General features: G+C 46.8%; 1 protein-coding gene across 1 annotated transcript in view; it reads left to right on the plus strand.

The window, feature by feature from the left end:
* The first annotated feature begins 5,922 nt into the window (after nt 1-5,922).
* UVRAG (UV radiation resistance associated) overlaps nt 5,923-21,085 on the plus strand; it is a 92,022-nt gene continuing 76,859 nt past the window's right edge. Inside the window, exons 1-2 of the mRNA XM_084289116.1 lie at nt 5,923-6,166; nt 20,407-20,524. Coding sequence (XP_084145242.1) covers nt 6,080-6,166; nt 20,407-20,524 — 205 coding nt within the window. The 5' untranslated portion in view covers nt 5,923-6,079. The remainder of the gene's footprint in view (nt 6,167-20,406; nt 20,525-21,085) is intronic.

A 21,085-nucleotide genomic window follows, 5' to 3' on the forward strand; every position in this document is an offset into this window, starting at 1 on the left:
AAAACAATGGAAAATAATGGAAAATAATGTAGATACTCTACACACCAAAGCACCAGGAATCCCCTTCTGTGCTCTCCGTGGAAATGGTCTATCAGTTGTGAGCTGACTTGAAGATTTCTTTTATTGAAAGGGGATTTTGTGCAGGTAATGTGACCAGAATAGCTTGATTGCATGTCAAAGATACAATGAAATCTATTGGATGTGGGGTTTATTTGTATTGGGACACTCAGGAAACTTACGACAAGTTAATGAAATCAATTAACAAAACCACTTATGCATCTGACAGCGATTGTGAAGTGCAAATGAACGGCAATTTCCTTGCAAATTAATAAACTCTCCTTGGGATTTAATGTGGTTTCACTCACCTTTGCTCATTTTCAGCATTTTTCTGAACATTTTCCATGTTGACCAGAGCCAGCACGTACCCTGACAGCCCTTCAGTTGATGACCACAGATACATATTGCTATTTATTCAGAAATAAACATCTTTATTAGGTAGCTGCAGATGTCCTACAGCAGTTTAAGATAAGCTCTGGGGACAGTGCAAGCGTATCTGCCTGCAATTAGAAACACAGACTCAAGAACACTCTGTACATAACAAGTCCAGGGTTTAGCACCCACAAACACAGCCTCTTGTGTTAGTCCCTGATGCTCAAGCTTGATGTCTTCAAAAACAGAGCTGGACAAGCTCTTTTAACCCCCACTGCTGTGGCTGTAAGTTACATTATTTAACAGGCATTCGGTGGCAAAGCTCAAGCTTTTCCCACTTCTTTAAATACATTGAAAAAGTTAAGTGTTTAGCTCTGCACTTGGAATCCTTTCATCTGTCAGTGAAGTGTGTTTGCTCACTTGAGTGGTTTTGCAATGATCTAATACCCCGTAGCAGTATAAAAAAAGCATATTTGAGCCGATCTAAGGCAGGGGTAGGAATTAGCCACAAGGCCATTGCTTCCTTTCCCTATGGTTCTGGCATGCCAAAATTTGCAAATAAATAAATAGAAATAAATAAAATAAAATAAAATAAAATAAAATAAAATAAAATAAAATAAAATAAAATAAAATAAAATAAAATAAAATAAAATAAAATAATCTATTAAATGGAAATGACCTGCAGTCAGACCCTCTTTGTTTTAAAGGACACCATCCCTTGTGTCTCACATTGAGTGCCACCAAGCAAGAGCAGTACTGAGACAGAAGTGTGAAAAAATACAACACAAAAAGTTGCAAATAGCACTTCTGGCAACACTTACATCTTTCTGAGTGGCCTTTCATCTAGCTTTCCACAGAGATTTTTAAAAATTTGCTTTATTCTGCAAGGCAGTTTACCTTACTTGGTTAAAAATACATCTTAAAATTCTCTCCACAATAATTTCAAGTGTTTTCTGGCCTTGCTTTCCAAACAAATGCTCAGAGGAAACCATTTCTAACTTTCTAATGAAGTGAGTGGCTGCTGGTGCAAGTTCAGACCATGTGTGAAGACCTCGTGTGCAAGTTAGCATTTACACTCTTTTCTGAGAAATGAAGTGATATTTCTGAAAATGCCTTCTTTCCCTGTTAGCTTGATGGATTCACTTCAACAAAGCAGCAGCTGGGCAGGTAATGGGAGCGGGCTGCTGCATGCATCGGTGCATTTTGCTGCAGCCGCAGGAATTTAATCTGTTTTGCTAAACAAACCCAAGAACATCCACTGGGACGTAATAAAGGTGGTGCTGTCATCTTCCAAACTATGCGGACAGATAACACTGGCCTTTTCATGTGGTTAGAAATTCAAATGACAAGTTCGTAGGGCGTCACTAAATTACACAGGGTCCTACGTAATACCGGGTGTGCAGCTGAGATTTGCAGGACTCTTCCAATGTGACCTCTCCTGTAGGACTGCTGATGCACCAAGGATAAAAGAAGCCATGGCCCTCCCCAGGTGCAGCTTGCGAATACTCTGGTTAAAATAATCCACCAAGCCTTATTAATTAGCAAACCAATTATTTTAAGCCCAAAAGGGATGATTATTTTGTTTGCACTCGGACCTTATCCAGGTTATTAAGTGTCTCCAGATTTCCTGATTAGGTTCTTTATCATGTTGAATGGTGACGTGAACTAGGCAAGGGCTGGACTTAACCTGTCAAAGCTGATGGAAATCAAATGTAAAATGAAAACCTTAGCCCTGGTATTCCCCAAAAAGACCTCACTACTGCTGTGGGTATGGTATCGTGTATAAGGGCCATTCTGTAATGTCCTTGTGTGAACAGGTCCTTGTCACAATAGGGCAGGATAATAATAATAAATAAATAAATATAAATTTAGGGCAGGATAATAATAAATAAAGGGCAGGAAAATAATAATAAATAAATAAATAAATAAAAAGTGTGAAATATGAGGCCAAAACCTCAACTAACATGACCTGGAAATCTGCAAGGACTTTTTTTTTTTTTTTTTTTGGAGTTATATCAATTCCACTGCTATGAAATGAACATGGGCTTTGCTGATTTGGGCTTATGTCTGACTTTTCCTCTGAAATTTTGCTCTTTAGTACCTGAATTAAGGGTTAGATCTCTTAGTGTATGTTAAGCAGCAAATTAAGTGCAACCTCCATATACAGGGCACGAGAGATGCTATGTTGAAGTAAGTCATATTACTTTGCTAAACAAAACCTGTATTTCAAAGGAAGAGAATTCAGAGAATTTTCAATGAGAAATTCATTAAACTGAATAACAATAGGAAAGCCCTGCTATTGCTCTCCACAGCATGGGAGTCTTTCTGCAGGTAATGCCTACTGTCGTGTAGCGTGGACTTTGAATTCATTAAATCAGCATAAATTGGTCACAGTTTATTAGTTTACCGAGGACAGAAAGCACTTGAAGTTGCTTATATCCTACCACACGATTAATTTTTTTTGTGCGGTGGTGGTGTTTCATTGTTTAGTGTTTCTCTGGAACCTGCAGGGGTGTCACAGCAGCTGGGTTTGTGCAGCGAGGCATTGAATTTCTGCTGCGAGTCCAATTGTTCGCGTCTGTATTAACCAAACCCAGAACAACTCCAGCTTATGACACCCATCATCTCAGGATTCAATGATTTTTTTAAATCCTCTGATGCTGTGGGCAAACAAGCAGCAGCATGTTCATGCTGTTTCCACAAACCATTTTAGTGATTTATCTAGGAAATAGCTCTATTCCTACAACTGTGATTTTCTCTGATATTATATGTAATTCTGAGCTGGGTTAGTTTTGCTGGAGGAAGCATATCTGAAGAATTTCTAAGTCATAAAGCATTACTAAGTCTCTTGATTTTATGAACAATTTTATTCCAAATGTTTTTCACACCTCTGGACTGAAAAGCAAAACAAAACAAAACAAAATTTCATTCTAGAAAGCAGGTTTCAATCTTCCAGCATAAAGATAGAGTTCAAAAGCAAGGAGCACGTGCATTGTAATGAACCAGGAACCAGGAGGTGAATAAAACTGATACAACAGGTCCAAAATTACTATGTTTAAACCTTGCGCTTGAGAACATGGCTCAGGAGTTTGAATGCTTGAAAGTAATGCACTTTACTGTAGAAAATACTGAAACAGCAAATTATTTTTTTTTTTCACAAGAATAAAAAATGAGATTTCACCAGTTCCCAGAAGATTTTCCAAAAATACATCACTATTTGGAAATAGTTCTTCTAAATAGAAATGGCAGCATCCAGAATTCAAACACAACTCCAGGCTCACGGTGTCTGAAACTTAAGCTCGAGGTATCAAATTTGTTGGGCACCCCCACGCAGAATCACGCGATTCAGTTAAAGTTTTGAAGAAAGTCCCCACTCACATGTCACTGTGTGGTGAAACCACCTACACTAATCAAGGGACAGTCTGTCAGCTTTAATTTTCACTCCTGAGAGGTATTTTGGGGAAAGGCAGAGCACACAGGAGGAATGAAAGAGCATGGCTTCTGCAAGGATGGCCATCAAGCTCCAGAAAACTTGACTTCCCACTCAATTTTTCCTCTTTAAAATTGTTATTAATGCATTCTCCATAAGCTATCCATGACTGAAATGCATGCTATAGAGAATATTGGTACAACTACATCAACTCAGCATGAATATTGCATGACCATGAACGGTGGAGGTGCATGAAGACGTGATGGTCTTCCACCGGAGGTCTTCCTGGTGAGGACATCTGCACCAACAACCGTGGCTGGAGGCCGAACGGGGCCACGTGGAGGAGAGGACAGGAGTTTCCAGCACTGCACGCTGTGCTCAGCCCTTCCAAAGCCTCCCGGTCTGGTGGGAACAGGCATTTCCAGTGCCGCAGCGCACTGGGGACAGGCATTCCCAGTGCTGCTGCTGGGGCAGCAGGACAGGCATTCCTGGTGGAGCGCTGCGGTGACGGCTGCTTTGCTGCAGCCACACTGGGGTCCTGTCCCTGCAGTGATGGGGACGAGCATTTCCAGCGTGGCTGCCTACACTGGGAAGGCGTTCCCGGCTCTGCAGGGTGCCGTGGGGACCGGTGGTACCAGTGGGACGTGGGGACAGGACTGGCGCTCCCAGTGCTGCGCGGTAGGTGGACGTGGTATGGGGGTGGTGGGGATGGTCCTACTGTCGGGGATGGAGGTTGCCCAAGTGGGATGGGATGGGATGGGATGGGGTAGGATGGGATGGGGTGGGGTGGGATGGGATGGGATGGGATGGGATGGGATGGGATGGGATGGGGTGGGATGGGATGGGGTGGGGTGGGATGGAGATGGACAGCATGGAGAGGGCTGTGTCAGGATTTATTGTGTTGGTGTCAATGTTGACCTGATGTGGGGTGGGTTGGCGCAATGTGGGGTGGGTCAATGGGGGGTGGGTCAGTGTGTTGTGGGTTGGGTCAATGTGATGTGGGGTGTTTTGGCATGGTATGGGGTGGGTTGATGTGATGCGGGGTGGGTTGGCATGGTGTGGGGTGGGTTGATGTGATGTGGGGTGACATGTTATGGGATGAGTTGGCATGATGTGGGGTGGGTTGGCCAACAGTTCGGTTGGCTAATGTGTTGTAGGGCAGGTTGGTGTGTTGTGGGGCATCTCGGTGTGACGTTTGGAGTACATAAGGAGTGAGCTGGTGTCATGTGGGACAGCTTGGCACGACATGGGGTGGGCTGGTGTGCATATGGGGCACACTGGTGTGAGCACTGGAATGACCAGCAGCGGGTTGGCGTCCTGTGGGGTGGATCAGCCAGCTGTTGGGCTGGGCAGGTTGACGTGGGTCAGGCTAGCGAGATGAAGGGGAGGTAGATATGACGTGGGGTGGGATGGCGAATTGTTGGCGTGACGTGGGACAGCTTGGGGTGGGCGAGCATCGTGTGGGGCACGTTGGCAAAACATGGTTGGTGCATATATGGGGCAGAACGGTGGGATATGGCGCTTTTTGCTGGAATACTGGGTGAAATGGTGGGATATGAGGTGGATTACTAGTGGAACCAAGGGACCGTGCCCTTTAGGACTCAGCACCCACCCCATAAGGGACCCTAGGCCCGGCCGCCCCTCAGCAGGGCCTAGGCCGCTCCCCGTTGCCATGGCGACACCTCCCCCCTCCCTCCTCCGCCCCCGCCCCCCGAGCAAAATATTTTCGTCCCCCCCACGTGATATAAACAGCTCCCCCCCTCCACCACCACGTGACGCGGGCGTCAATCAAACCCGCGCCTCCACCAATCCCCAGCCTCTCCTGCGGGCGCCGTCCCGCCTTCCGGAAGCCAGCGAGCCAATCACCTCCTCGCTCCCCCCTTTCCCAACCGTTTGACAGAGGCGGCCGGAGCGCGGCGCGGATTGACGCGCCCGACAGCCTATGGAAACCTCCGCAACCCACCCGCCCTTCCCGCCTCCGGGGGGTTTTGACCAATGAGCGGGCGCGCTGCTCGCTTAGCCCCGCCCCTCGCCCCGCCCCCCCGGCACTGCGGTAATATGGCTCCGTAGCGAGCGGCGCGGGTCGCTGGTGCCGCCGCCATTAACCCCTTCGTGCCCGGCGGCGGCGGCAGCAGCGGCGAGGGGGGGCCCCGCCGGGTCCATGCTCAGCAGAAGCAGCCGCCGGTCGGCCGCCGCTGCTGCTGCCCCGCCGCCCCAAGGATGATGATGAGCTCGGCCGCCGGCCCCGCCGCCTTGCCCCCGGGCTCCGGCAGCCGGGCCTTGCATGTGGAGCTGCCCTCGCAGCAGGTAAGGCGCGAAAAGGGGAGGGGGGAGGGGGGGTTGTGAGGGGTGGGAGTGCTCTGAGGTGGAAAGGGGGGATCCGTGAGGTGAAAGGGGGGGTCTATGAGGTGAATAAGGGGTTTATTGAGGTGAAAAGGGGGTTCTTGAGGTGAAGGGGGGGAGTGCTGAGGTGTGAGGGTGTTTTGAGGTGAAATGGGGGGGATCCCTGGGGTTTGGGGGTGTGTTGAGGTGAAGGGGGGGCTCTGTGGGGTATGGGGGAGCTCTGAGGTGAAGGAGGGGGACCCTGACGTGAAAGAGGGGGGATCCTGAGGTGTGAAGGTGTTTTGAGGTGAAATGGCGGGTTCCTGGGGCTTATGGGTGTGTTGAGGTGAAAGGGGGGTTCCCTGAGGAGAAAGGGGGGGCTCTGTGAGGTGAAAAGGGGGATTCTTGAGGTGAAGGGGGGCTCCCCTGAGGTGTGAGGGTGTTTTGAGGTGGAATGGGGGGGGTCTTTTGGCATTTGGGGGTGTGTTTAGATGAAGAGGGGTGACCCTGAGGTGAAAGGGGTGTTCCCTGAGGTTTGGGTTACTCTGAGGTGAAATGGGGGGGATCCTGGGATTTGGGGGTGTGTTGAGGTGAAGAGGGGGCTCCGTGGGGTGTGTGGGAGCTCTGAGGTCAAGGAGGGGGACCCTGAGTTTAAAGGGGGGTCTGCTGAGGTGAAGAGGGACTCCCTGGAGGTGTGAGGGTGTTTTGAGGTGAAATGAGGGGATCCTTGGGGTTTGGGGGTGTGTTGAGGTGAAGGGGGAGCTCCCTGAAGTGAAAGGAGGGAGTCCCTTGGGTTTGGGGGCTCCTCTGAGGTGAACAAGGGGGTCCTGAGGTGAAGGGGGGCTCCCCTGAGTTGTGGGGGTGTCTTGGGGTGTGAAGGAAGCTTTACCTTAGGTGTGGGGGTGTCTTGGGGTGATGGGGGGACTCTCTGGGGTACGAGGACCCCTTGAGGTGAAAGGACGGGATCCTTGGGGTGCCTTGAGGAGAAAGGAGGGCTGACTGCGGGGCGTATTCTGGAAAGGAGTGAAAACTCCCCTCCCCGGCACATCCTTCCTTCGCCGAGCTCCGTTTTTCCTGTTTGCTGATGCTTGGCTTTTGGGTTACTGGGCAGCCGTCCCACGGAGCCCGGCGCTTTCATTTCGGGCAGCATTGGGAGCAAGGTGAAGCGAGGCAGCCTGGGCTCCGCTCGAGGGTTTAGCAATCCTTTGGCCTGTGCCCTTTCCCCTCCTGTGGCTCCAGCGGTGCTGGAGGGGGGGTAGTGACCGAGCACGTTTTTGCTTTTCTGCAGAAATTCAGTGCTAGGGAAGTCCTGGAAGTTTTGGGGCACTGGTGGTGTTATGATCGAGGCACGTGGCCTGAGCTGCTTCAGTTGGGTCCTTCCAGGTGTGAAAACGAAGCATTCCTGGAGGAAAAAATCAATAGATCACCTCATTTCCAGCTGCCACAACCTCTCCTGGGGTGGGAGCGACTTACCAGGCCCTCAGAGGAAAGATAGAGGTGGCTCTTGGCTGCGGGAGCAGCGCCGGTACTGACCCTGAATTGAGGGTCTCTCTTTTGGGTGAACTTTGCAGGGTGCTGAGCGTCGTTCAGGGGATCAAGTACCGCCTTCTGCCTGCTAAATTCCTGGTTTTATTCTTTCCCAGGCTTGTGCAAGAACCGAGTGCGCGCTGCAGGGAGAAGCCTTAGTATTAGTCACTGGAATTCATTTGTGAAAGTGAGACCAAAACAATTTTTTTTTCCTGTTTTTCCTCTGGGAGTAGAAACTTTTGTAGGAGTTCGTAGGAACAGAAACTGAACAGTCAATTAGAGACTGCTCCAGCCAAGTAAATATTTAGTTTGAGTTCTGTAGGATGCTGGTGGAGATGCTGCAGAAATGTGAATTGTAGCAAGCAGCAGCCTGCAACAGTCTGAAGCGTTGTTTTGTCGTGTGCTCTGCAAATCCACGGCCTGTGTGTCTGTGTTTTGTGCCAGTGCTTGCCATCGGATTGAAAAGCTCTGAAAATAAAGTCTCATATGCAGATAATACAGGGAAAGAGGAGGATTTGTTATCTGAGCTTCGAAGTCTCTTACTGAACTGCAAAATGCCTTCGAGGGGCTGCCTCCCCGAGGGTGTTTTACTGCAGAAATGAGAAATCGAATGGAAAAGTCATTGCAGTTCAGTGCTCCACCTGAATAATGCAAGAAACGTGTCTGATCCGAGCGGGTGCTGTGTAACACGAGGTAATGTTTGCTACCTGCTAGCACAGAATGTGACCCAGTGATTTGTTTCACTAGGCAGTTCTTGGCAGAACACCTGGTGCTGCCTTTTTGGAGTATAAGGATGAACGTGAGGTGCTTGAAGTCATGGTTATGAATCTCTAAAGAGTAAATTCTTAAACTTGTGAGCTTCAGGTGAGTGCTTTCAGTGGCCGAAGGTGTGACTTCAGTTTAGATTTAATATGACCTGTAGATGTAGATCTCAGTTTAGACTTGATATTACCCATACCTTAATGCGATTACACCTAGGATGACCTGGCCTAACACTGTATTTTGCTTTTTTCTCCCTTTTAAATGGGAGAAATAGATGGTGGAGCTGTAAAGAAAAATGCATCTGGTTAGCCTTCAATCCATTTTGTGTCCTTAGTTGTTCCACAATGTCCCTTTTCTTTCTCCTCCTGAAGTGTCTTGAAACAACTGCAGTTGAAAGCAGAAATTCTTCAGCATTATCTCTTCCCAGCTGCTTGGTGCAAGAAAGCCAGGAGCGTCATGATAACTTCTTACTGGTTTGTAAAAGCTTAGAAGAAACTTTTCAGTCCTGTCTTTATAAGCAGTTCAAAGGAATGGGGGGACTCAGACCTTTCAAGCTTACAATCGAGTTGGAAGAATTTGGCCAAAAAATGCAGTCTTTAACGTAGAGTGGGCAGTCACGCTGCAGTCAGATGATCTGCTGGATGTTACTGTGTTAATTACTGACCAAAAAAGATATCGTTTGTGGTTGGCTAGGGGCAGGAGCTTGCTTGAGCAGCCTGCTTGGACTTCAGCACCAGAGCTTCCAGCACTTAAACTTCTCCTTCGTGCTCAAATTGAGAAACTTTTGCTGTTGATTCCAGCTTTACTCCTTTCTTGTGAAAAGGGTGGATTACGATGGGGGGAGGCAAACAAAACCCAGCGTGGATTTCAGTGTAACAGGCGGGTGCACATTCAGATGTGCCTCTTTGCATGGGACATGAAATGGCACTTCTGAAGTGATGCTTCACAGCTCATCCCTGAACAGTTTCACTCTACACCAGCCACAAGGAAGGAAAAAAAAAGCTCATCAGCTGCTTGACTATCAGCCAGCTAGGAGGTAAAATGTTGGGGCTGTTCCTGTTGTGATGTTCACAGGTCTGACTGAGCAGCTGCAGGAGGCTTTCTTCTGGAGATCACCTGTGAATTACTTCCAAGTTATTGGAGAAAACTACACGTGGTGTTTTGTGCCTGTGAGGGGACCAAGTAGCACTTCCATCTCTAGTAGCAAGACCCGTGTTTTCCCAGGAAGTTGTTCAGCTCTTGGGCCCCTACTATTGATAACTTGATGTTGAAAAGAATTCTGCTCTCTGGGTAATGGACAGGGGGAAAAAAAAAGCCAGCTGTTACAGTTACTAGGAGCTGTACTCAGTTAATTTTCTTCTTTCAGAGGTTTTAATTCCAACTCAGTGCTGGAAAATTGTGTTTGTGTGCCCTGTTGTGCTTATTAACTCCTAGGTGGGTTTCAAAGGCGAGTGACTTAAAGGCTTTGAATGTGTTGCTCAGGAGGGTGCGTTTGGGGGAGCTGTGAATGTGGATGTGGTGGTAAGAAGGGAAGGGGTGAGCTGTGTCACTGTGCGTAGCCACGAACGTTATCAGGCCAAAATCTGGGTAACACAGCATCTTCTGTGTCTTTCAGCTTGTAGCCATCTGCTGTCCGGTGATGAAAGCTTCTGTGGAGTGGAGCAGCAGAGAGTTTTCAGCCCCAAAGTTCAGGCAGAGCAAATGTTCAGTGAAACTTCACAGGGCCATTCTGTAGCCTTCAGTCACTGGACGGGTTCCACGTTGAGCCACATGAAGCTTCCTTGCTCTCCATCACCTCTGTTTACACCCGGTGCTGATAAGGACTTGTCAGGCTAGATGTGGGCTGGTTTCGTGGAAGGCACGTTGGTATTTCCAGTAGTTGGGTAAAACCATCGTGAGGCCAGGATGTATTTTCTCTTATCCCAGTATTGCTCAAGCATTTGGTTTTCCCTGTCCTAAACATTCTTGGCAGGGAGAAGTCCCTTGTTTTGACTACTGAAGATGAAAACCAGACTGAGGAATTGAAGGACTTCAGCCAGCCAAACAAGGCTCTGAAGCAAACACCTAGGGGTAGGAAGTCCCCCAGAAATCTTTGAGTGTGAAACCACATTGTAAGATTTCCCTTCCATAACTTGCCTGTGATGGAAAGGGATTGAACTCGAAGACCATGAAGGGATTTTTTTGGGTTTATATTCTTATTCTGTGGTTCTTACTGTAAAGAAGTAAGTAGCTGTACAAGAAACTTCCCATTGAGCTACATTTATTTAAATAATGTATGCTGAACATCGAGGAGTCGTGGAGCTTTTGGTGTTTCTAGTAGTTGGATGAGCTTGAGATACTTACCTCAGAAACGTGTTACCGCGCTGTGTGAAGCCAGGATACAAAGGAATGGAAGTCACAAGTGAAGTGAACTGCAAAGCAAGAGGTGGAAAGAACTTTCCAGGAACAAAATCACTTCTTGTCTGAAAGTATTTCTGATTTTGGTAGTAAATCCCAGCTTATTTTTAGCAGTTGGAAGCGACGATCCAGGGTAATTAAATACCTCAGGTACGCACATGCTTTTGATATTTGATGCCATCAAAGCGAGTTGAGGTAAAGCAACATGAGGTGAATTAGAACGAGCTGAAAATTTCCAAATTCCTTGCTTTAAAGATGCACGCAGCTCATAAATAACGTGGGCACTGTGGCATAGACGGGTGATTGAAGGTGTTGGCAGCTGAGTTTGCGAGGCGTTGCATGTGGGAGAAGTGAAGAAACCTGCTCCTTGGGCTTGTGGCCGCACACGTACCAGTTCTGCAGCGAAAACAGTCTGCAAAAAGCATCTCTTCTGGAGGCAGCTTTCTGTTGCTATTGTTACATACTCCAGTGAGTAATAAGAAAACAAATCTGACTCTTAAATATTTGACTTCCTCTTTCCTACGAAGTGTGCTGGGGGAAATTTGAAAGGCAGATGGAAAGTGGTGCATTTGAATGCTGCTTTCACTTCTCTCTGACACACACGGTCTACAAACACGGAGCGGGGAGGGAAGAAACCCTCCAGTAAAACACCAACGTGGGAGTGTTGACCTGGTGATCACATACACTGCTTTCTCCAGCTGCATCGAGGTCTGGCACTTCACAGAGACAGATGCCAGTTAGGGGGAAGTAGCTGCTGTGAAACTGGAACTGTAGCCCTAAAATTGCAACTAATCTGGTTTAGGTCTGCCTGTTAATCTGGGGCTAGATTATTGCTTTGTATAATGTACTTTTCCCCCCCCACACTTAGGAGTGTAAGTGTGTTTTGTAGGCTGATTTCTAAATATGATCTGTAGGAGACTGCTCCGTCAGCTGTAGTAAATCAGATTTGATGCTTTATTTAGGAAATACAGAGGGGGGGGGGGGGGGGGGCATCAGAAAATATTCTTAACTGGGTGAAGGAAAGATTTCCATAATTGATAAAGACTCATTCCGTATTTATAAAGAGAGGCTTACTGCTCTGCCCTCGGTTTGTCATCCTCTAAGATCATAAACATTAATAAGCTTCAGGTTATTATTAATCAGCACGTGCTGTTCCTTGTGTAACATGTTGCATGCCTAAAATTAGGAGGTCCTTTAGGGTCAGAAGGGCCTTTGCTTTGGTTTTGTTGATGCTCGGCTCCATCAGGCCGTGTGTAATTTTTTTGGGTCATGCTTCTGAGCATCATGTTCTCCTCTGGAATACCTGGCTCGTTCTCACAACTCCCGTGGGCGAATGCTGAGCTGCCTGAGGTGAGGTTAAAGGCTTGAGATTTCTCCAAACTGTCACAGAGCTGTTTGTGGGGTGAGGCTTGTACCTCTTCTCTCTCCTACCCCATGGTAGGGGTTCCTTCTTGCATCAAAGAAGCAGTTCTGGGTTTGGCCTCTCCTCTTGCGAGAGAGTAAATATTTATTTAGGCAAACTCCAGTAAGGAGCAGCTGTCTTTTTAGCTGCTTCTTAAAGGTGTTTGTTTAAGATGAGAGTATTTTATGTGTGCAATCCCTTGTTATTTGTACCTTAAATAAGCAGCCAGCAAGAGGGGCTTTGTCTGGCCAGTGGGGTCGGTGCCTGTAGGATTTTCTCAGCCTCAGAGCAATATTTTCGTGCACACCAGGAGTTCTTGCTCTTTGGAGTTGGGTTGTTTGCCAGCTCGCTTGGGCTGTTGCTGTTGTGGTGACCATAACCAAACACAGCTGTTGAAATAATACAGAGACAGAGCTTGATTTGCCTAAGCCCCTGCGTGGCCTTAGGATTTTGGTATTGAATCCTTCCTGCTAACGTTAAATTGAAGTAAACTGTGTTTTTATCACACCAAACCATCCTGGTTGTATCCTGAGACTGAACAGCTGTGCCTTCTGGCCCTGTCCCTACCTCACCTTTTAAATAAGAGGCTCTTTCAGCCTCTTCCTGCAGCGATGAGCACAGATCGATTTGGGATGTGGGAAGAAGGATGAAGATGGAGGGGACCAGTGAAAAGAGTGAACAGGGAGCCTGCACTGCATTTCCATCCTCTTCTTGGTTGTCTCCTTGGTTCTAACTCTAGGAAAGTGATGTGGATTTTTGGTGTGAGATAATAGTGTACAAAAAGGAAGTTTCTTGCTGCTGTATGGTCGCTGGCTGCACACCCCATCGCTCTGAGGTACAGCTTGGTTTCTGAGGTGCTCCCCAGGGTAAAGTCAGTTACTTAATGAGGAAAAGTCTTTGTGGCCTTGCTCAGGAGAAGGGTTGAGGTGAGGAAAGACCAGAGGGCTTAGTTCCTTTTAAAAGCAATATATAACCATTCTGCAATTATCTAATAGTTTTCTGATACTGCTGTTGCTGCTTTAGTTGGCATCAGAGGCGTATTAGAGGTTGTGCCACAGACTGCCATGTTGTGTTGAGATTGTGAAGGGCTCCTTTGCTTTCCAAGAACAATTTTTCTCCATCTGTGTCTACATATGCCGTGTCAAATACGGAGCCTTTCCTTATTCCTCCTTCTCCCTGAACCAGAAGGGGAAGACTCTGTCATTTGGACAGCATCTTTTAACGTGCTGACCGCTCGTGCTGAGCTTCGCAGTGCAGGGACAGGAGGAGCTGTTGCAGAAATGGATGAGTGGAAACCTTCAGCGAGTCTCAGCGTGCTCAAACGAGAGCTTCAGAGGTTTCAGACCCCTCAAAAGTCTTTCAGATGCTTGCAAGTGGTTTAAATAAAAAAAAAAAAAAAAAGGAAGCACTTTCATTTAAGGAACTGTAAACTACAATCCAGAATTAAACATCTGTGCAAATGTTGAGGCCATGATGAAAGTAGTCTTGTGCTCATTTAGTTGAGGTAAATAGCACTGCACAGAGCCAGCGTGTCTCGTTCCTTCCATCACATCTCCAAGGACGTGAGAGAAGAGTTGTCTTTATGCATGTTTTATTTTCACAGGAAAAATGCAGCTACAGTCCTGCAGTGTCTATGAACTGGTGTGGGCCTCAGGTGTTACTCATACAGGTATAAAAGGCAGTTGTCAGAAGGAAGTTTAATTATTTAAAAAGGCAAAGAAGCTCCTGAACTGCTGCTGGATCCCATCATTTGTCACGAGGAGACTGAGATATGAAGGGCATGCAATTATAGGGAGATCAGCAAATGGCTTGCTGACCTATTGATGGTTCTTGACCTAGTGGTGGTTGTGTGAGGGCCTCGCTGCCTCCAAGTGTGTGCTGAAAAGATGTTAAAACAGAATTCCCCAAATTTCTTATGGTTTGGCCTACAGAACTGAGTAGCAAACGCTTCTGCTTTGCTCCTGAAATAGGCCCGAAGTCCTGTTTGATTCTCTTGACTCAGAGCTGTCAAAAGATGAACTGTGGAAAGTGAAGTTGCAAAACCTCTGCGTAGATCTTCCCAGCAAGCGTGTAAATCAGAGGACAGCATTTTCTTGTCATTCCTTGAGTACTACAAGCAGGGGTTTCAAGTAGCCATGCAGCTGAAAAGCTTTGCTCTTGAAGGCTTTGCCTACTGCAGCAAGCTAGGCCAGCCCTTTTGGGAGGTCTGAAAATTTAAGGCAGGCTGAAAATGCATCTAAAATCGAATGCTGTATGAATTCGTGTCTACCTTTTGACTGCTGAGTACTCAGGTCACATGGCTGCTGCTCACTATTCACACTGGTGCAGGTAAGGGAAAGCAGGTAGATGGTGAAAATCCGGGGAATCAGCATGTTGTGATATCAAGGTGCTGTGATGACAAATAATGCCCATGTTGGCTAAATACAGCTTGTTATTTTGATAAACTTGTTAGAACTCAAGCTTTTATGCTTTAAAGGAAATGAAAAAAAATGACTGAGAGCCATGCAAGTGTTCAGCCCCACACAGCTGATCTGAAAAGCTTGGTTCTGTCGAGTTTGAAATAATGAGATTTGCTGCAGTGACGTTTCTGTTCCGAGCTAATCTTTGCACCCTGCTTTCATGCTAAAATAGCTGGAAGGATTTTGCTTAAATTCTTCCAGAGTCACTGCGGGTCATCAAGCATGCGAGCTGGGAAAATCTTAAGGAAGCTGGGGGAAACGGGGAATGTGTGGCAGCTTGTGCAGAGGTCAGGCTTGATCCTGGCCTGGAAAGAATTCACGGAATATTTCTTTTAAAGAAAGGCAACAGGCTGAAAACTGGAGAGAGTGTCTGAAGGCAGAGACAGCATCTTGGTGTTAAAAATTCTTACAGGTAGGGCACCCTGTTCGTGGCTAAATAAGCAGAATTGGTGCTGAAGCTGTAGCCCCTGTTGAAAACCTTTTATAATACAACTTTTGGAGAAAAATGGATCGCTTTTCAGGTAAGCAGGCCGCTGGGAGAACCCCCAGGGCTGAGTTGCTTTTGGCAACGCCGTGCTCCTGAAGTCATTTCTGTAAGTTTAGGCTTTGCTTGTTCGGGATGGCTTCCAGCCTTGTCACGCTGGTTTCACCCCGGTGTTTACACTGTATGGAAAGACAAGGTTGTGCCCTCCCTGTCCTCCCCCATCTGCTGGTCCTTTCTTGAATTAGGCAAAATTGAGCTTGTAAGATGCCTTGCCCATGATACGGGTTATGTGGGGTGTCACTGGGAATTATTTGATAGCATCAAAGTGGAGGGGCTGTGAGGATGATGGTTTTTTATAAGCCCATAGCTGGTTTGGAAAAATTCTTCCTGGCCAAATTTAAACTTCCTTCAGGAAGATGTGTTCACGTTTACTGGGTCCCTGAACAGTTAGATTATCCCAACAACTTGTGAATCCCGCTCAGGAGCGTGGATGCAGGCAGGATGCTGACATCCCTGTAACATCTGGAGGAGTGCTAACGTGTCTGCGAAGAGCAAGAACTCCTGAGCAGGTTTGTTGAAAGAGTGGATGTGAGAGAGGGCAGTAGGAGAGAGGTGAGGGATAAAAACCAGCAAAGCCTCTTCCTTTTCCCAGCAGCTCATCCCAGGGCTAATAAAACAGGCTCCATGGCAGGAAGAATGGGCTGAATGTTGCCCAAATTTATCATCTGAGCTTCCCAGTTCGTGGCTGGAGCCGGAGCTGGTGTTGAAATAGATCAGCAGCAGAGACAGCAAACTGTCTGCGTTCTCCTCCAGCCTGCACAGAGCTCTGTTTGCTTCTGGGGTCACCGGATTCTTGTGAGAGAATAACAAAGTGATGCAGACGGGGCAGGAGTCAGAACTCTACGTTCCTGGTTTTGCTGCCCATTGTGTGACCTTGAGCAAATAATGAGGAAATGCCAGGAATGCTTGAGGTGCTTATAGGTAGTCCCTGCTCCTTGTGGCTCCCTGAGCAGCTGAGTTCAGGCGACAGCAGCACACGGCTCCTCTGTTTTTTGACTCTGTCCCTCTTCTTTGCTGCCCTCTCCCCCATTTCTGCAGGGATGTTGTTCATGGTAAGGGATTGTTAGCCATATTCACTTGTGTTTTTGTTGAATTAGCTTTATCGTTCCAGCTCCTCAAGCCCAAAGGGAAGCAGAGCGTGATGTCTGGATCAGTTTAAGCTGCTGAATTAAAGAAAAAATATTTTATCCTTCCTCTCCTCCTGCTGTTCACTGCTTTTGTGGTGGGTGCATCTGTGGTGAGCTGGATTGGAGGAACCTGCTCGAGTTTAAAACTAGCTCTTTTTGCTCGTTTTACCTTGGCTGCATTCTCTGACCCTCACCACGAAACAGCACGAACCCACAAGAAAACACTGAGGGACGGGGGGCAAACAGCTGGATCTTCGTGGTGGTATTTTAGGTACTTCCAGGTCGTGGTATCTGTGTGTGGAGGGAAGCGAAATGTGAAGGGACTGGGTGTTTTCAGGCCTTGAAAGCTCAGAAGACTTGGTAGGCCGAAGAGCTGTGGGATCATCTGGTGAAAAAGCAGAGCATTAACGAGGATGTTGGTCAAAATGCTTTATTCTGCAGTGGCCTGACTTGTTTATGGCCTGCGGTAAATCTGGAAGGATTCCCGGAAGGTCATTGAATAGGAACAGCAGATACATTAACCAGCTGATAATAGTTCTTCAGAACGATGAAAACAGAGTGCTTTCCTTAAATAAAAAGAGACCCCTGACTTCTGAGAGGATCTGGTCATCACTGTGCATGGAAAGTCCCGCTTTGTAGCAGCTCCAGAACTAATTTCTTTCATGTAGGTTAAAGAAACTGGAGACTGGTGGTGAGTGGTGCTCCTCAGGGGTTGGTATTGGGACTGGAGCTGTTTAACAGCTTTGTGGACAGTGGGATTGAGTGCACGCTCAGCGGGTTTGCTGATGGCACCGAGCTGATGACATGATGCTCAGGGGCTGGGAGAGCTGGGAGTGGTGGGCCTGGGGAAGAGAAGGCCCCGGGGGCAGGAAAGCTGGGGAGGGACTCTTGGTCAGGGCTGGGGGGCCAGGACGAGGGGCAGCGGCTGGAGCCTGGCAGGGGGGAGGCTTTGGGAAGAAATTGGGAAGAAATTCTGCCCTCTGAGGGCGCTGAGGGCCTGGCCCAGGCTGCCCAGAGGAGCTGGGGGTGCCCCAGCCCTGGCAGTGCCCAAGGCCAGGCTGGGGGCAGGGGGCCCTGACCATGGCAGGGGGTGGAATTAGGTGGGCTTTAGGGTCCCTTCCAACCCAAACCTTTCTGTCTCTCTGTGACTGTAGAAACACTACGTAGCAGCTGCTTCTACTCAATTACAACTCAGGCTAGCAGTTAAATCAAATGATAATAAGGCCTACCGTGCAATTTCCCTGCTTCGTTAACTTTCTTGTGAAGTGCAATGGCCGAGGACAACCGTGGCAATCAAACGAACTCGCATGTCACAAACCCTAACGTCAGCTGCTCGACCTGCTCCTGCTCCAGCACCGCACCAAGCAGCGATCCAGACTCGCCGTCACCGGGGCTGCGCGTGCCAAATCCAGAGCTGCAGGAGAAGTTAAATTTCCTTTCTAATGCTGTCACTTCTGCCTGTCAGAGCTTAGCTAAATCAGGGCTCTGGTGAAAAATAATATTTTTACAACGAGAGATCTTATTAAGATGCCTAGCGTGGTGGCTGAGATCTTCGGCGTTGCGTTGCTGATAGACTGCGAGCTGTTTGAGGAGCCCGTGGTGAGAATTATCTGTCCTTATCTGCATATTTTGCTTATCTTATTTTAAGAAAGCAAATCCTGAGCAATCAGCTTGTGAGCACAGCTGGCCTCTTCCAAGTTCTGTGACTCAGGAGGTTGCCAAAGCCTTTTTTTATATATATTTTCTTTAGCGCTGGTGTTTTGATTTTAAATTGGGCTTTTTGGAAGGGCTCTTTTGGAATGGTTGCAGAACATCTCATCTGCAAGCGATCCCTTCTTGAGACGGAGATTTTTTGGCACTTTTATAACCAGAACAATGAGCTAAAACGTATCTCTAATGAGAAATGACTACTTTTTCCTGCTTCACCTGAAAATAAGAGAATTATTTGCACCTGTTGTATTCAGGGTGAAGCGTAATGGGTCGCTTCTTTATAAAAACTGGCTTCTGCACTTCACAGTGCCTGGCTGTGAGCTGCTTTTCCCTTGGCTTCTGAAAGCCCCAGGCTGTAGCCTCACCTGTAGCTGAAGCTGTTTCTCGTAATGAAAATTACGAGACAGATAGGAGGTAAAACTTAGCAGAGACTCGAAAACACCTCGGAAATAAAGGTCACTGTCACAGGACAGCTGCAAGGCTGCGAAGGATTTTAGCGCCGGTTTGACTCGTCTCTTGGATTTGCCTCTGTAGCTGATGGTCTCCTGGCTAAAGCTAATTATCTTCGGTCAGGGGAGGTTAATTAGCTCTGAGAGCTGCCTCTGCAGAGCTCCGAGGGAATCTGAATAATGCGATGTGGCATCAGTGATGTCGTGGGCAACTGGGAGGTGCAACTGGGAAGTCGCACAGCACGGAGATAACAACTTGGCTGATGTCTTCAAGACGCAAGTGGAGGTTATGATGCTTGAGAGCTTTTTGAAACCTCATTCTATATAATAAAGGAGGAGGAACTCGTTTGACTTCACTTGAGGGTTATTTCATTGTAATGCACTGCTTGAACCAGTCACACAATGAGCTTGCAATCGTAAAAGGACTCAGAGAAAGTTGCCCTCTTTGGGTGTTTTGGTAACAGAGTTGCTCTTGGGAAGTGGGCAGGAGAACTGCACAGCTTTGAGATCTGAAATAATGTACAAAGGTCCATATATTTTTTAAGTGAACCTTATTCTTCCAGCTGACATTCTTGATACCAATTTCTAACAAAAAAAAAAAAAGTGTAGCCTTGCAATTAAGCTGCTTACAAGATTACTATTCTTTAAATTTTATATCACATGCATATACTAGTAAGCAGTGGTGCTGTGACGTTTCTTGGCATCCTTTCTCAGGTTCTGTTTTTACAGTCTTAAGTCATAAATAGACTCCAGAAACAAGGCTGGAGCTTATTCACCAGTGGCTGTGGGTCTGTCATGTGAATAGAGATGTGAGAGTCCTCCTTCCAAACCTGATGCTGGCCTTTCAGCCCTTGTTAAAAACCCAGGACAAACTGCAGGCAGACAAGTTGCTGCCTCTTGGTTTTGCGAGCGTTTCAAGTTCTCTTCTGGCAGATGCAGGAGGGTTTCTCTGAAGGTGGATCCAGACGGGCAGCCTAACACTGTTTTTGGGGAGAAAGCAGCATGCTGTGAAAGGAAGCATGGGGTAAAAGGATGTATTAAACCAGTTGTTTGAGGCTTGTAGGTGGTTTGTGAGGCTTGTAGGCTGAGAGGTTGTTTGGGAGCAGGGTTTTGCAGTACCATGCTGGAGGGTTTGGGGAGAGCTTCGTGCATCCAAAGTGGCAGCTTGCTGAGGGTCTGTGCTATGCACGCACAGGTATTCAAAGTTTAAACAAGAAGCAGACCTAAGCAATAATTTCAGAAATACTAGACTGCCCTACAGAATTGCTTCAAGTAGTTAAAACGAACGATAACTTGGTAAGGATCTCTGTGTGCTTTGTTTTTTATTTAAGGATGCTGTAGCAGTTTCTGGGATTGCTGTGACTTCAGGAAGCTTTGTTCATGTGGTTCTGGACTTGGTGGTGGATTATGTTAGAGATTTATCTGCTAGTTTGTGTTGGAAATAATTAAAAAGCACTCCTAATGTGCAGAACGCCTGGGTGATATTGCTGCCGTTCAGTGCTACTGGTGTCGCATATGGATGGGAAATAATTAATAGTTGAGATGAGTTGTATGTGTTGAGTAAAAGTTACGTACAGGACATGAAGAATAGCTTGTTTTGTGTATCAGCATTGCTTAATCTGAGCTCATGGGGGATTGTTGTTGCTCGCCCAGACAGTTTATTGTGGCTTTGCTGAATGCTTAATATTCACACTAGCTTTTTGCCAAAAAAAAAAAAAAAAGTGAAAAAGTGGAGCGTCTGGTGTTTTTGTGACAACAATGCTTTGGAAATCGTTAAAATAATTAAAAAAAAAAAAAAGTAAATAATGTGATCTCACACCAAGAAATTTCTTTTTTCCTCCTTTTTAGCGCCGACTTCGTCATCTTAGGAATATTGCAGCACGCAACATTATCAATAAGAATGGCTATCGCCTCCTGGATACGTACTTCACTCTTCACCTGTGTGATAACACCAAGATATACAAAGGTAAACCGGGCTTCTTGCCAACTCTTTTACCAGGTGGAATTCTTATGCTGCTAATTTTCTGTCCTTTTCATGTCTTGATAACCTGCTGCCATGATTTGCTTCATCTACACTAATGGTGGAAAAGAGCTCTTTAGCTTCCTGAGCCTCATAAAATCTTACAGGGTAGGTAGGGAAGGAAGCAAAACAGGCGGCAGCTCTGGTAGAGCTTCTTAAATAAACCTATTTTTGTTGCCCTCCTTTCCCCCAGCCAAAAATTGGAGTTTAAGGAACTTTGGAGCTTCCAAGTGTGCAGAAAAGCAAAAGCTTTTGGAGCAGGAGTAGCTTTGTGTGGGAGAGAGCATTCTGCTCTGTGTGTACCAGATATTTTACAGAGCATACACCAGCACTTGCTACTATCGAAGACTGACAAAAATAGCATTGTCAGCCAGTGACAAGAAGCATCCAGTCATCTGTGCTGCTTTTGATAACTGAGTGTTAGATTCTATTTTTCTCTAATTTTTTTTTTCCATCCCAGCCTATAGCTCCTTGTTATGGAGAGATGTTATTAAAAATATATTTTTA

The sequence above is a fragment of the Netta rufina genome (genome assembly GCF_964035555.1).
Source record: "Netta rufina genome assembly, chromosome: 1".
NCBI classification, from domain to species: Eukaryota; Metazoa; Chordata; class Aves; order Anseriformes; family Anatidae; genus Netta; species Netta rufina.